General features: G+C 58.9%; 1 protein-coding gene across 3 annotated transcripts in view; it reads right to left on the minus strand.

The window, feature by feature from the left end:
• Positions 1-1,245: 1,245 nt before the first annotated feature.
• The window catches only part of NDUFA10 (NADH:ubiquinone oxidoreductase subunit A10), a 51,433-nt gene continuing 36,730 nt past the window's right edge, over positions 1,246-15,948 (minus strand). For 2 of the 3 annotated variants that reach the window (XM_027046124.2, XM_027046107.2), the window contains one exon: positions 1,246-1,662. In XM_027046124.2, the coding sequence (XP_026901925.1) occupies positions 1,599-1,662 (64 nt within the window). In that variant the 3' untranslated portion in view covers positions 1,246-1,598. Of the gene's footprint in view, positions 1,663-10,979; positions 11,222-15,948 lie in introns of all 3 variants that reach the window. The other variant, XR_003416132.2, reaches the window with a different exon arrangement.

Genomic DNA, 15,948 nt, shown 5'->3' on the forward strand with positions numbered 1-15,948 from the left:
CAGCTGGGGATGCGGCGGCGCGCTGCGGAGGCCGACGTGGTGAGCGGGCTCGTTACGGCCGAGCCACCAGGGACGGCCAAGATAATTAAAGATGTTTTTCTTTTCCTTCCTCCCCTCCTTAATGGTCTGTGAGGCACTTTGTCCAGAAAATGCCCCACAACTGGCCCCGTACCCTTCAGAGCGGCGATGAAGGCGGCGTTTCTCAGGGAACCGCGAAGCTTCAACACTGAGGTCTGACTCCAAGTCACATGCTGCTGGGAAACTTTATTTTCAGTTGTTAACCCCCTCCCACCCCCATAAAAGGGAAGGTGGGAAGGGGAAAGGAAGGAAAGAGAAGAGGTGAGGGAGCAGGGGAGGAGGGGAGGGCAGTAGGGAGAAGGGAGGGGAAGAAGAGGAAAGGTGTGAGGGGGGAGGGAGAGGAAAGCAGAGAAGGGGGGGAGGGAGAGGGGTAGATGGAGGGAGGGAGGAGGAGGGGAGAGATGAGGGGAAGAGAGAGGCAGGGAGGGGAAGTGAGGGGAAAGGAGGGAAGGGAAAAGAAGGAAGAAAAGGAGGGGAGCAGGAGGGGGAGGGGGGAAGGGCGGGAGAGCAGATCTCTGGCCACCAGGCCCAAAGGGCACTGCCCAGGCTCCAGTCCCAGGACGGCAGGCCGTGTGCCCGCCGAGCACCCGAGGGGTGGGCAGGGCTGGACGGGTGGGAGGGGTGCCAGGAGCTGGACGTTAACTTGCATGTCGCCTCGGTCTCCCACGTCTCAAAGGTGGCAGGTGGCCGGGGTGCAGCTCTGAGGAGGGAGCCCTGGGTTCAACGGGATCCACGACTTGCACCTGCCCCACGGCGGCCCCGACGCGCGGAACTCTACAACAAGCGTGCAAGAAGTTTTCCACGTCTCAGTGGAGAAGTGGGATTTTCCCTTTCCGTGTTCGTTTCTGCAGACAACACAGAGTTCGTTGCTTTGCTTTCGGAGGAATTACAACGATGGTCCTCCTGTGTGTCTCCTGACATGTCTTTTAGAAGAAACGGGTGGTTCTAGAAGCAGGCGGTGATTTCCTCCCTGCCTGTTTCCTGTGCCCCCTGCAGTAGCCGGACGGCCGGTCAGACAGCTCAGTGCCTCAGGGGCCCTCTCTGTCCTCGCTTCTGACTGAATAAACCAAATGCATCAAAGCTCACGGTCGGTGAAGTGCAGGCAGACACGTGTGTGCACATACATGTATGTGACGTGTGCGTGTGCAGACGTGTGACGGAGACAAATGCCACAGAAACAGTTTTATTTTTATTTCTCGAAGTGTGAAGACAGGTACAAAATCTGCATGACACTGAACACGGCTGCAATGAAAGGGAATTCTTCTAGAAACATCTAGTAACATCCGGTCTTTAATAGCAGATTTATTTCCCCGGTGATAATTCTGGATCATTCCCAAAGCTACAAGATTCCCGCCTCCCAAACACTAGAGGCTCCCGGTCCCCCGGCAGCTACACTACAGGCGGCCTGGTTCCGGCTCACCCACCCCTCCCCCCGAGTAAGCTGCAGGGACCCCACGAGTGAGGCAGACCGGAAGTGTCCTCGTCATCGCGATGCAGGCCACGGAGGAGGGTCCGTCACTTCAGCCAGATCCACTTGTCACCCACGTCCGCATTGTACCCGGGGCAGTACTTGCGTCCCGGCAGCTGTGGGAGGGAAAGCCACGGTCACATGCTTTACAAGGAACACGGAGCCCCCGGCTCACCCGCCCGAGAGCTTGTTCGAGTCCGAGCTTCCTCAGCAGGACCAGGGGGCCCGCCCCATGACGGGTGCTGCTCCAAGGGGAGTCACACAGGCCCCCGGTGAGAGCTCAGCCGGCTGGCATGCTCCGGCAACCAGCAGACCTGGGGGCGGCCTCTGGCCTGGCTTTGACGGCCATGATTTAAAAACACGGTGACACTGCAAAACCTGCCAATGAAATCACACCTCCGGGGGGCACAGTCTGGACCAGCACACTCTCGTGAGTCCTCGGCTGAGGCTAACGCGGGGCCCTCCGCCCTCCGCCACCTATGTGGGCAAGTTATGGAAGCGGGTGAACTGTCAGGCCCGACCTCAGTGGGAACCTCCAGGAGCAGGGGTGGGGAGCGGCTGGACCCAGGAGGGCTGTTTGTCGGGGGAGCAACGGGGCCGGGAGGAGGGAGGTCTCCTGCCGGCCTGCCCGCCGTGTACCCGAGGGAAGTCAGGGGCACAGACGGGGGATGCAGGGCAGAGAGACCGTGCCACGCAGACGCGAGCCCAGCCCCGCGGGCAAAGGAGTCTGCATCGGGACCAGGGCTCGCTGGCCCTGAGCGGCTGCAAAGGGCAGCACCAGCGTGTGGCTCACCCAGACCCGAGGGACGCGCTGCGCAGGCAGGGTAACACTCAGATACAGCATGTTTTTCAAGTTACGTAAATGGGAACAAAATACTGAATTTTCTTTTTCGTATTTTCACATCGATGTGGAAAGATCTGTACACGCTACATGCAAAACTCTTCCAAATTTTGCACATAAGTACTAAAGCATTAAAAAATAAATAAACCACGGGCACCTGGGTGGCTCAGTTGGTTAAGTGTCTGACTCTTGGTTTTGGCTCAGGTCATAATGTCACGGTTCAGGAGTTCGAGCCTGACACGCTATCGGCATGGGGCCTGCCTGGGATTCTCTCTTCCTCTCTCTCTGCCCCTCCTCTGATCACTCTCACGCTCAAAATAAACTTAAATAAATAAATAAATAAATAAATAAATAAATAAATAAATAAATCAGTCTTTCCTTTATCCTGATCAGCAAAAGGCATCCACCTGCAGCCACAGCGAGGGGAACCACAGAGGGGCATGTGGGCAGCGTGTCCGTGAAGGCCCTGAACGCCACTCCCAAGGCCAGACAGCCCTGACGACCAGCTCTGAGGTCCCCGGCCCATGTTCTCTCCTGGCTACTGGAGCCTCAGGTTTGCGGGGGGATTCTGTAGCGGGCAGCAGAGGTCCGGCCACCGGGGCACTGGCAGGAGGGGTGAGCAGGGAGCTGGCACACAGGTAGAGGAGACAAGTGTGGGCCATCCCTACTTTCAGGCCCGGGGTACCCTGCTAATGGGGCCCTACCCAGGTGCCACGAGCACTCCGGGAACACAAGAGGAAAACAAAGGACAAGACCCAGCTCTCCAGGAGTTGAGAGTCTCGGGGGCAGACTGGCAAGGGAGCACGCGTGACACGCCCACAGCCCATGGCGGCGCTGCGGGCCAGCCCAGCATGGAGAACGGAGGACACCCCGGGGAGAGGCGGGCGCCCGGGGCCGCTGTGCGAGCTACAGGACTCGGAAGCGGCAGGAAGAGGTGAGCTCTTCTGCTCTCTGATTCTGACAAGCACTTGGGTGTAAGGTGGTCGCTGGGCTGGAACAGGTGCAGGGAGTGTCACGGGCGAGAGCCGCAGGGACCGATGCCGTTCTGGCCTCCTTGGGCCCGAAGGGCTCAAGGTCCTGGGTAAATAGAGGGGAGCAGGGGGAGGACAGGCGATGTCCCCGGGGAAGGGGGCCCCAGCCGGGCTGTGGACACCGCACGGGAGCAGCCCCGGGGCACCTCGTGGAGATGGTGTGGGGCCCTGGAAGGCTGGGTCCGAGGCTCTAGAGACAGGGCCGTGCAGAGATCCGAGGGCAGGCCCCCGCCACCCAGCAGGCGGCCCACTGAGAGCAAGAACAAGGAGGGAGGGCAGGCCGGGCGCCATCCGGAAACACCCAGCAAACGGCCGTCCAGGCACCAAGCCGCAGCAGGAAAGGAGAGCGCACCTGCCGGAAGACGGCCTCTCTCTGAGCACCCGCCGCAGCGCCACAGGCGAACAACACAGCGCTGGTGTCTCCGCGCAAGAGCACTGAGGCTCTGACCCGCCCGACCCTGCGGCAAACCCGCGCGGCTGAGCCCCCGGGTTTCTGAGGTCAAGGTGTCCCTTCGTGCTGGCGTCTGCCACACGGGCCCTCATGGCAGCACCTGCTGAGGACAGGCTGGGCAGGCGACAGCTGGCTCTGTCCTCCTCCTCGCAAATCCAATTTCCCACCACGGAGCAAACAAAAACTAGCAGAACGTTAAACCTGCTGAGTCCGGCCAGTATCTGCTAACTGCCTCGTGAAGCCTGCTCCCCGGACATCTCAGGGCGCGGTTTCACTGGCCTTTGATTCCAGATCCTCAGGGTCCCTTTCCAGTGCATGTACAAGCCAACAGAGACCCCAGGGAGGGTTTCCATTCGGAACATTTCACACCGCGGGAGCACAAGATAAGCTGCTTACACGTTACTTCATAGCTGCGTCTGCTCATTTAAATAGACCTGCAAACCAGCAGAACCCAGTTCACATTCGTCATGTGAGAAAACACAGCCCCGCAGCGGCACCGCTCAGGAACCGGCACCAGAGCGACACCTCCCCGGGCCTGGCCACCCCTTAGCGCACACAGGCTTGTAGGTGCGCATCCCCGGACGAGGGCCACCCCCTCGGTGACGGGGCCGCTAGCCGGACTACTCTGTAGACAGGAGCTGCCCAGCGCCTCCCGAGTATAAGCCTCCAGCCTGTACAGGACAAATGACCACCTATCTTCCTCAAGCCGCTGATGTTCTGGTTTGTTTTCTGGTTCTCCCAGCTGAACTTACTTCTGGTCTTACTTTGTTCTTCATGCACGGGAAAATATCTTAGAAGAGATTTTGACTAGCGGAAGGCCCCCTCTTCACTCTGAAAACATCCCATGAAGCGTTACATGTGAAGTGTGGGGGGGCCACCTGCTGACCGGGCCTGAGGACCGCTGCGTGTGCACGGGGCGAGGGAGGAAGGAAGACGACCTAGGAACTCAAGCCTTCAGCGCTCCCTCTCCGAAATTCCACGTGGGACATGTGAGCTGAGGATAATCTTGCACACACCTGTCCTCTGAAGTCACGGTGCTGTGCCGGTTTAATACTCTCAGGAATTTGTTTCCCCACCTTTTCCATTTACCATTAAAAATCAAAAAGTTTAGGGGCGCCTGAGGGTGGGGCTTAGTCGGTTAAGCATCTGATTTGATCTCGGCTCAGGCCATGATCTCAAGGTTCCTGAGATCAAGCCCCACATCAGGCCCTGCGCTGACAGCGCAGAACCTGCTTGGAATCCTCTGTCCCTGCCCCTCTCCTGCTCATGTGTGCATGCGTGCTCTCTCTCTCTCAAAATAAATAAACGTTAAAAAAAAAATCAAAAAGTGAATTTCCTTAAGAAAACACTGCAGCAAACCACAAACACAAACTCTTCCAGAAAAGTGGCCAAGCTGCCTGGTGCCCGATACTGTGGTGAGCCGGCCCACCTCTGGGGCTCTCCGTGATGAGTGGGCTCAGTGCCCCCGTAAACCTGGCGATCAGGGCTGGGCACTGGGAAGAGCCAGGAACAAGCAGGAGGCTCGGGTGAGTGGCACAGAGCGGGCACTGATGTCCTGGAGGAGGCAGAAGGGTGGCCTTCCACCCGAGCTCCCCCTGGGCAGCCCTCCTCGGGGTGTTGGGGGGCGCACAGCCTCGCAGTCCAGAGACCGAGGACGTGGGCATCCGAGGCTGTCCGCAGCTCAGTGGTTTCCTCCCCAGGCCCAGGTCTTGTTCCCACTGGCATCATCTTGATTGGCACGGAAGAGATGGGAAAAGACACGAATACCAAAGTATGTATTTGCAAAATCATTCCCGATTTCCCCAAATGATTTAATTGTGCAAAATCTGCGTGTCAGACGGTCATGTGTAATTTAAACTAACATTTATAACGCTGAGAACTGTGAGATCCCTGACCCTCCTGGCAAACAGCACACGACAGCTTACTGGACAGCCTCCCCCTCCCCACACACATGCACGCTCGCACACACACGTATGCACACACAAGGCACGTACACACATGCACACGCACGCATACACTTGCACGCACACATGTACGCGCAAATGCATGCATATACGCATACAGGCACACGCACGTACACACACACACACACGCGTGCACGCACCCAGGCACAAAAGTACGCACACACGCATGCACTGCTAGCACACGACCCCTGGAAGGGGACGTTCAAAAGAAACTTCTCACAGGCTGCCTCTTAGGGGCCCAGGGGCCGGGGGCCAAGGAAGGAGAGCTGAGCTAACTGCACACGCCACGCCTCCTGAAGTTCATAGCACGCGCAGTCCTTTCTCTTCTCTCTCTAAAAGAAGGCTAAGTAGCCCAGGGACAAACAGCTAGAGTGTGCACGGGACTAGGATCCGGACCCACGTCTTCTGGCTCGGACTCCATTCCACTCCCTAGGCCGCCGGCCACAACTGCCTCCCGTGTGCAGCCCGTGGGCCAACCTGCTCCTGAGGCTTTCCTGGAGAGAAACCATCTTCGACGCGTGCCTCCAGGTTTCCGTGTTTCAGGTACACTTGTAGAAGGGGGGCTGCTCACTCGAGGGCAAGTAAACGGTGAGCAGACGGATGCTGACACAGCACTCAGAAGGCGCGGAAGCCGCCGGCCCAGATTGTGACGCCGCGGCTTGCCCCGCGGGGGCGATTCTGGGCTTCCACGTGTCCTTGTGCACTTAACACAGGCTGCTGGCCCAGTGCCGGGGACGGCCTAGTGCCGGACCCGAAGACCACCTCCAGCCTGACGACTGTGCTCGGGGAAAACACGGTTTGGCTGGAAATCGGTCATGCCGCTTGTCTGCAGACTGACTGTGGCACCTCTCTGCCCAGAGAGGGGCCGGGTGAGGGGCCGTATGTGCCCAGGAGAGGGGGGCAGTGGGGGTACGTGCCCAAGGGAGGGGCCGGGGGAGGGGCCCGGTGAGGGGCCCGGGGAGCGGCCGTATGTGCTCTGCCACTGAGGACGGACCACGTGAGAGCCACTGGACCAATCCACACCAGGACAGACAGGTCAGGGTGGCTAGCATCTGTGGGCAGAGAGCTAGAAGGGAGGCCCCGGGCAAGGAAAGAGGCTCATCGCAGTGACCCACTGGGTCTGCGGCTGGGCACGTCCGTGCACGCGTGAGATGACGCTCCCGGAGGCAGGCAGAGGGCCATCCGAGGGAAAGAGCATTTCTGGGGGCTGCAAGGTGCTCCCCTCAGGCCGTGAGTGACTGAGCTCCAGGCAGCCAAGGCCTGCCACGCCCACGTATCGGGCTAATCCTTCCCTAGAAGTCAGGCTACCTGAGACTCACCAAAAAGCTAAGCTTGTTAAACTGATTTGCAGTTACCCCCGGCTGGCAGAGTAAACGTTCTAACACTCTTCAGAGGAATAAAACAAAATCTAGTACTCAAAAACGTAGAACTAACACCACAGAGCAACCACTGAAAAGTCTCTAGACACGTGAAGGGAAAATGTAACTTGGGGCGCCTGGTGGCTCAGTCGGTTGAGTGTCTGAATCTTGGTTGCGGCTCAGGTTGTGATCTCCTGGTTTGTGAGTTCAAGCCCTGTATCAGGCTCTGTGCTGGCAAGGTGGAGTCTGCTTGGAATTCTCTCTTTCCTTCTCTCTGCCCCTTCCCCGCTTGCTCTCTCTCAAATATAAACAGGAAGGAAGGGAGGGAGGGAGGGAGGGAGGAAGGAAGGAAGGAAGGAAAGAAAACATAACCTGTAACCAGGAGAAAACAAATTAAGGGCGAAAACAAATCAGGCTCAGACAAATCGTCAGACAATGACGATGACGGATTAGAAAACAAGACCGTTAAAACAGCTATTATAAAAATATTCAACCTCCTCAAGGAATTAAATGAAAAATGAAAATAATGAGAAAACTAGAAAACATAAAAAGAAACAAATAAAAATCCTAGCGTTAAAAGAAAATAGGATTTCTGAAATAAGATTCCACCTGACGGGGGTGGTGGTCACAGCAGCGTGCGGCTCAGATGTCCCCACCGCCCCCGCGCCGACCCTGTGGTCCACCACCCCATTCGCACCGAGGCCACGCCCTGGTAAGGCGCTCGGCCCTCAGCTCAGAGCCACAGAGGGACCAGGCCAGCCTGTCTGTGGGGGCCGTGGGACTCTCCCTCGTCCACCTGGCCAGGTCCATCCTGCACGGCTGCTACACCACGCTCCTCCCGTCCCTCTCTGGTCATGGACGGCACGCAGCGGAGGACTAAAGGCTCCCCCTGCACCTCGCATCTCTGCCCTTTACTCCTCACGGGTGTCTCCCGACAGTCTGGGCAATTTAATCCCATCTTGGCTTCTGTTCCTCGGAGGACCCAAACGAACACCAGGGAACTGCCAGCGTGTCTCACACACACGAGGAAACGGGGAACTGAAAGTAAGGCACAGAGACAAGAAGGCCCCAAACAGAATCTCGGTGACCTCTGGGTCACCGTCAAGTCGGACAACGTCTGTGCACGAAGCCCCCAGAAGGGGTGAGAGACAACACCCGGGGCAACAGGGCCCAAGTGTGCTCACAGATGCTACGGAGACCGAGTGAGCGCCGCGCACAGGCGGGACACGACGGCTCGCGGAGGCGCGTCGCGACGAAGTGGCTGGGAAGCGGTGACAAAGACAGAGAGCAAGAGACACGAGGGCCGCGGGCAAGCGGGACCTCACACTCGTCCACGGAAGCCGTGTGGCCAGGATCCACGGGGCCTCAGCGGGTCACGGGGGACGCGCGCCAACCCGGGATTCTTCTCCGGGCGCCCGTGTCTGTGAAGGTGCAGCTGAAGCTGGTTCTTCTCTTTCTTCAAGCAAGAGCTCACAGGACGCGCTGCCCGCAGACCCGTGCCGTAAGCACCAGCGACGGAGGCGGCTCAGGCCACACGAGAGAGCCGCCAGACGGAAGCCTGGGACCGCAGAGCGCGAGCGCGCCAGAGAAGGGAGCGACGGGGCGGGCGGCGGGTCACGAAGGACCTCTCACTTCTCTCACAGAGAACTGACCGTTTGAAGCTGAGATAACAACAACAGGTCACCAGGCTACCGACACGGGTAACGTGGAATGCAGGGGAGCAACCCGGCAGAGGCGGGAGGAGCTGGGCGGGAGGCGCCCCCGTGAGGCGCCTGCGTTCCGTGTGGCCTGGCAGGACAGGACGGGCCGCTCACGTGGCGAGGGACAGGCGTGTGCTGGAGCGGCCCGGGGCGGTCATTAACGGTGAGACGGGTGTAGCGTTTGAGTCAACAGCGGAAATAAAACAGAAGTACAGACCATTATCAACCAAGCCAAAAGCAGCAGGAAAAGAGAAAACGATGCAAATCTGACCCTCACTTGCTACAGCGTCGACGCGTGGCGCGGGAGAGCAGGTTCCCAGCAGGAAGAGACCTCGCCTCTCCCCAGTGGCTCACCGCGCGGCCCTCTCTGGGCCAGGCTCTGGCTCCTGCAGCCCTGCTTCCGCCCCCTTGCCCCTTCCCCCTTCCCCCTTCCCCCTTCCCCCAGGCCTGCTCCATCACCACCTCCCGGGAAGGAAGTGCCCTGGCCCCCGTCTGTGACGGAGACTAGAACACCGGTGCTCGGGGAACGGAGCCGGCCCCACCTCCCGCACAGGCACCTCCCCGAGGGAGCAGCTGACAACTGGCTGTCCGGGCCTCTGCCTCTTCTTCGCCCCTGCCCTTCTGGGGTGCCTCCCGGGCCGCTCTTCCTCCCCGGCTCCTGCCCCTGTCTCCACGAGCCCTCCCTGTCCCCTTGGAGCCCCTGCAGCCGTCCGCAGACTCTCCTCCCAGCACTCGTCTCAAAGCGACGCCCAGGGCAGTCACCGGCCTACTTATCGACGCCAGCGATGGTCACCAAGTCCCGCCGCCGGCACCGCCTCACACGTCCCGACGCCACGAGGGGCAGGCGGGCGCCGTCCTACTGACAAGATGTTACGTGACCTGCCCGAGCCACTGGCTGCAAGCGGCAGGCTAGAACCGCGGGGCTCGAGTCGGGATCATCTTCCGGGACACCGGGAGTGGGTTAGCAGACAGGAAGTCCTCCCCGCCGCCAACTCTGGAAAATGGTCTCTCTCGACCACGTGCTGCCTTTCCTGAGTTTTACCAAACTCCATTCACTCCCTCCGATTCTCTGTTTATCTGCCAGTCCTGGTGTATCATGCTGTGCCGCTCAAGTTTCTAGAATAGAGACGCCTGGGCATGTGTTGGGGCACGGTCCCCGCTCCACGCTGGCCTGGGAGGGTGGACGCCCAGGCTTTCCCACCTCCTCTTGTGTTTCCTGCAGAGTCCGGTCGGGAACCCTGGCTCTCAGCGGTCACCGCAGGGCGCTCACTGAGGCTCACAGTCTCTTAGCGGCTCTCCAGAGAACTAGAACACAGGCAGGAATTCTGGCCTCAAATCCTTTGTCGTATTACTGTCGAGAGGTGAATTTTTTTAAAAGGATCAAATGAAGCCCTCCTTGTATTGGACCCGCCTCACCCCACGAGAGCCGGGACGTGAGTTATACCGGCTACGACGGACTCTGCTCTTTCCAGATGCTCTGCCGGCTCGGTAAGTCTGGAGTGACCCCGGGATTCCAACTTCCGATCTCTATTTCCCATTATTACGTAGAAAGGCTAGTGGACTCTAAGAATTTTTCATTAATTTCAAAGAGCGTGGTAGAAATTATTTAGTAGAGGCACTTCTCTGATATACAATCTCCCTGATTTTCCATGACTGCTAAGCATAAATCAAGGATGAAACTCTGAAATCAACTCCCCCCTCAAAATCTCATTTTATCAAAGACAATTTTCAAAAGCCATCTTTTAAAGAACAAGTGCCTTCTATCTTTAGCACAAACACCACAGCCTGTTACAAACACATCCACACTCAGCGGCCAAACCCGCTGCCAGAGGCACCACAGACTCGTGTGTTCGCAAGGACTCACGTGAGCAGTGAGTGGAAAAGGCCCCAACTCAAGCACTCGCTTAAAATACCTGAAAATAGTATTCTTTCTAGAAACCGTAAAACAAAAGTATCGACTGAGCGCACCGCCAAGTCCGGGCACCCGGGCTTTGTCAGGCTGCGTGCTAAGGCGTCTCCCCGTGACCTGCCACCAGCAGAGCCTCAGATAACACGTGACAATCCGCAGTTTCACTCAGGGGAAAGCACCTGGTGAAAAGCCCGCGTCATGCGCTACCGGTCTTCCCCGGGGGACACGTGTTATCCTCACACGCGGGACTCGAAGTCACGGGCCACACGGACCGATGCGGAGTCTCGGGGACGCGCTCTCCAGGCAGCGTGTGCAGGGGCACTCGCAGCGCACGTCTCGGCGCGTCTTCCAGCCCCGACGGGCGAAGGGCAGGCTGAAGAGCACTCTACGCGCTCAACTAAACAACGTCCGCGCTGAGAATCTGCACTTGGACACAAACACACGTAGCAGAGTAAGTTCTAACTGAGGCTTATGTGCCGAGAGGAAGCGCAGAACAATTAAACGTCTGCACCCCTCCTCCCGAGCGTGTTCACGTGACGGATGCTACGGCTCCTGGTCACTGCACATCTGTCTTTATCAAAGGGAATCTCACAGGAGCGAGAGCACGCGGTGTTAGCATGCTGGAGTGACTGACCGTCTCTGTTCTGAAACATGGTCACTTGGTGCTGCGGTGAAGACAACTTGAGAGAGTGGAGAAATAGAAACAGCAGGAGAGGAAGCAGAAGACCGTTGTCCTAGCAACTGTCTTGGAACAATCGGATCGGTGGAGGGAGCGCCGTATCTTAATAGCATCTGGCCTCCCTAAATTGAAAAGACACTGAATCGGTAAAGTGGAAACCAATTCACAGCTTGTCTGCCCTAAGGAAGGGCTGCACGGAAATAAAAAGTGACCCAATACAGCGTCTGAAAAATGACTTTCAAAAGTTAGCAGGCTGCTTCGCACACATCAGCACCCCCCCGAGCGGGCCCCGGCCGTTCCAAGTACCGAAGAGGACCGGGTGAACAGAAAGAGCACGGATGGATATTCTCAGACTCCAGGCACGCGTGCCCCTCTGCAAACATCACTTCGGGAGAAACTGGAGACAGTCACCCGGAGTGTGGCAGGCACCTCAAAGGACCCGGACCCCAGCCCTCGACCTCGGTCTCAGCGACAGAGCTGAGCAAACGCCGAGGTCACAGGATCAACAAAACCAGACGAAAACTAAAAAATCCTATTCCTGTGAAATTTCAGGTCTGTCTTCACTAGTCTGCACCCCCAGGTCACGACACAGCTAAGCCGGAAATGCTCACGCACACGCGCCTGCACGCCGGCCACCCCGGCGGCCCCCGTGTGGCTGCTGTGCCCGAAGGGCTGGCTGACGGGACACAGCCCCAGTGCGTCCTCCGGGAACCTCCGCCCCCAACAGCAGATAACCTCTGTGCCAGGCGGTTCGTTTACAAATGGGAATAACGACAACGCTGCCTTCCTGGGGCAGCAGCACGGGGCCTCGCCCACAGCTCACAACTGGCCGCCCTCGTACTGCAGCCTCTCTGTCAGCCCTCTCAGCTCTCACCCCTGCCCCGGGACCCTCCTGCCTGCACCCCAGCCGTCCCCTCAGAGCCCCTCTCCTTCTCACTGCCGACCACCAGGAGGGCGCCGAGGCCCTCGGAGGGTCCGGGCCCTGCTGGGTACCCGCTGTCTGCCAACAGAAGGCCTCGCCAGCCAGGACGGCGTCTTCCGAACCATCACCCCAGACTTCCGCCCTTGACGCCCTTCCTTAGGAGGGTGCCGCTGGAGCTGATCTCTGAGCCTTGCCTTTCCCGAAAGGTGAGTCTAAAACTCACCTCAGAGGCTTTCTTGTAGACAATGAGTAATCCCAAGTGAAGCCCGCGGTTCAGCATAAAGGACTGACGAAAGTCCTTTCTACCTCTTCTTGTCCTCACCTGAAGCTGGACGGAGCCTGTCGGGCCCCGCGCCCCCCGCAGGCAGGTCCTCTACTGGGCCAGCGGCCCACCGGCAGGGGTCTCTGGCGCGAAAGAGCCTCACCCACCAGATCTCACGAAGTGGTGTCCACTCCCGCTCAGGGCGACCGCTCCTGCAGGCGCTGGGGCCCGCCTGCGCACTGTGCCCACGGCCCTGAGGGCGGCCACACCTGCTCGGTGAGCCGGCGACCCCTTCTGCACCCCTGCAGTCTCTGCCCACCTGCTGCGCCCACCCTCCCATACCTTCTCCCTCACTTCCTGCTGGCTCTTGCCCTTGTGCTACAAAAACACTGAGATCTCGGCCTTTCGAGATAAAACAAAATATGGGAAAGCCCACTGCCACCACTCTGCCCAAACTCTCGGTCGAGGGCCAGCAGCCCGCACCACCCCGACCTTCCCACAGCACCCACACAGGCGCCGTGCCCTCGGCCGCGGGGGCTGGGCCGGCTCCGGGGGCTCCTCCGCTTCACCAGCCCTCTTCCCCCGCCCCTCCTCCCGCGGCGGCTCCTGTTGGCCGGGGCCCCGGGCCCACACGCTGCGGGGAAGGGGCAGCTCCTCTGGGGGCCATGGTACTTCCCCTGCCCCCCACCCTCCGAGGGGAACGGGTCATTAGTTCAAACAGCCATGCCGATGGTACTTGTCGCTGCAACTGCAGACTTCAATCGAACGTTAAGAAAACAGAAAGTGTGAGCCTGGAAAGGAGAACGGGGCTGAAATGCTTTGGCTGAGTGGTCAGAACACAGCGTGGGAGCAGGTACAGGAGCTCAGTGGGGGCGAACCCTGTGCCCCAGGGGTCCTCGTGCTTCACAAAGCTGGGCGGACTTGCTTCCACGAGCGTCCCCTAGGATGGCCTGACCGACAGGCAGTCACACGAGAGCGCCACTCCAGCATGCAGAGGGGACAGGCGTCCTCGGTGTCCAGCTGGTCCTGGAAAGTTCTCTAGTGAGACACCTTTTCTGGGTTCACTCAGTTAACACAGGATCCATTAATAAGTGTGCCCGAGGCCCCACAATGAAGCCCGCTGTCAAAACAAGCAGCTGTGTGTGTCCTACAAACGCCCAGCTGGCACGTCACCGCCAATCCGCTTCAGAGCACGAGTCCTAGCGTCGTCTCTACCTGCACCCGGCACCACACCCACAACACGGCTCGAAGAAACACAGTGAGACAAACACCACGCCCAGCGCCTGCCCGAGGCGCCTGCCCCCGCGGTCACGGCCCTCCCTTGACCACTCTCCTGCACTTGAACCCTTCAACAACAGCGTCCTTCCTTGTAAACCTGTAGCGGGGAAGGGGGCCCTCGGGTAAGGGCACGTGAGCCAGGCCCCACCACGTCTCACCCAGACTCCTCAAACATCCCCCTTCCCTGCCCCCGCTCGAGGGCCAGCGCATCAAGCGGAGCAATCCTTCCCGCGCGTGATACAGACGCGATCACCCTCAAAACACCGTGCTGGCTTCCGGTCTCACCAACACATCAGGCCAGTCTTCACAGCACGGCCCCCAGCCCCCTCTGACCCCGCCCTGCTACCTTCCCACCTCACCTCCAGCTCCGCCCGCCGCCCCACTGGCTCCGCTTCACGGGCGGGGGCTCCGTGCCCAGCCTGCAGGTGCAGGGGTCACCTGCCCGTGCGGGCGCCCTCTCTCAGCACAGCTCCCCCCGGAGACAGCTTCATCTCTGCCCCGCGGCACTCAGACGCCCCGCTACATACGTGTTTATGGTCTGTCCCGCCTTCCCCCAACAAGGATGCAGGCTCCTTGCGAGCAAGCTTTTGTTCTAGTCCCAGATGTGGCCCCGACGCTTACAACAGTGCCCGGAACAATAAATATTTGCCGAGCGGTAAGCGAGTGAGCGTAAAATGATGACGGTTTGGGGGGGGGAGGACGGCAGCCAGCGTCAGGGGTAAGCCGTCATTGCTCACAGTATCTTTGTGCTCCCGAGATGCCCGAGGGCACCCTCTGCCTGGGATTCTCGGATGATGACAGAAGACGCAGTTCCTTCACCAGCCAGGTCTCCCTTCTATGCCCTGCGGGTCGGGCACTGAATGAGTCCTGTCCTGGGGGTTCACCAGGCAAACACCTGTTGAGCACAGAGAGACATGGAGCTTCCGACTCAGACGGCCCGGAGCACGGACACGGGAAGCACCGGCACCAAAGCCGGCGTTCAGATCCCGTGGGAACCCGGCGGCTTTCCATTTCCAGCAAGGCAACAGCCCCAACGCCAGGAGAAAGCTCTTGATGTAAAACCTCTGGAAATGCTTTAAATGCACTGCTGAGCTCCGCAAGCAACAACAGGGGCTGAGAGCGAAGAGCAGACCGGAAGGCAGGATGGCGGGCTGTGGCCTCCTTGCCCCGGGGACATTTGGAGAGCCGCCCAGAGACAACAGGCAGGGCCGCGGGGCCGTGTGGGAAGGGGATTCTTTACGGACACGCAGCACAGCTCCCGGGCGGCCACGGTCAGTCCTCACCCTGGCGTGGGAGCCCCGAGTCCCCGCACAGTCCCGGCTGCCCCGAGGAACGGAAAGTTCGGGGCATACTCACACCAAAAGAGTAGCTGTTGCTTATCTGGATTCAAACTGAAGTGGGCATCTTGTATTTAGGAGGGACTCTCACCAAACGCCCACAGATATATGCCCACAGAGCATGAACTTCGCGTCCAAAGTCTCCAAATACAGAAGGGAATAAGCCACCAAGGGTCAGAATCAGAGGACACGAGAAATGACCAAGTCTGACGCTCTTCCAGACCTGACGTTACCACGTGCAGAATACAAGGAGCTATATATTTGAGACGCTTCAAGAAAGAGAAGCCAATGAAACCATAAGCAAGAAATAACATCCTGTCAATGAGATTCAGAAAGCGCCGGCAGAAGGAAAAAGAGACTTAAACACAGACCCAGAACAGCACAGACAGGAAGAGAAGAAGGACCCTCAGAGGGAGAGGGGACCACAGCACTTAACTAAAAACAAAAGGTCGGCGCCCTGTTCCTGCTTCTAATAACCTCTTACCACAAGCCCCAGCAAGTTCAGGGTCTGGCGTGAAATACGCGCAGCGTGTACTGGGGCTGCGACACGCAGAGCTCGGCCCTCCTCCGGCTCCTCACGTCTCTACAAGCACAGGGCACACACTTTGCGAGGTCCTCACGAAACCAGGATTGTGACCTTGGTAACTTCATCACCTTTACTACCTGAATC

Source organism: Acinonyx jubatus, chromosome C1, assembly GCF_027475565.1.
Source record: "Acinonyx jubatus isolate Ajub_Pintada_27869175 chromosome C1, VMU_Ajub_asm_v1.0, whole genome shotgun sequence".
Classification (NCBI taxonomy): Eukaryota; Metazoa; Chordata; class Mammalia; order Carnivora; family Felidae; genus Acinonyx; species Acinonyx jubatus.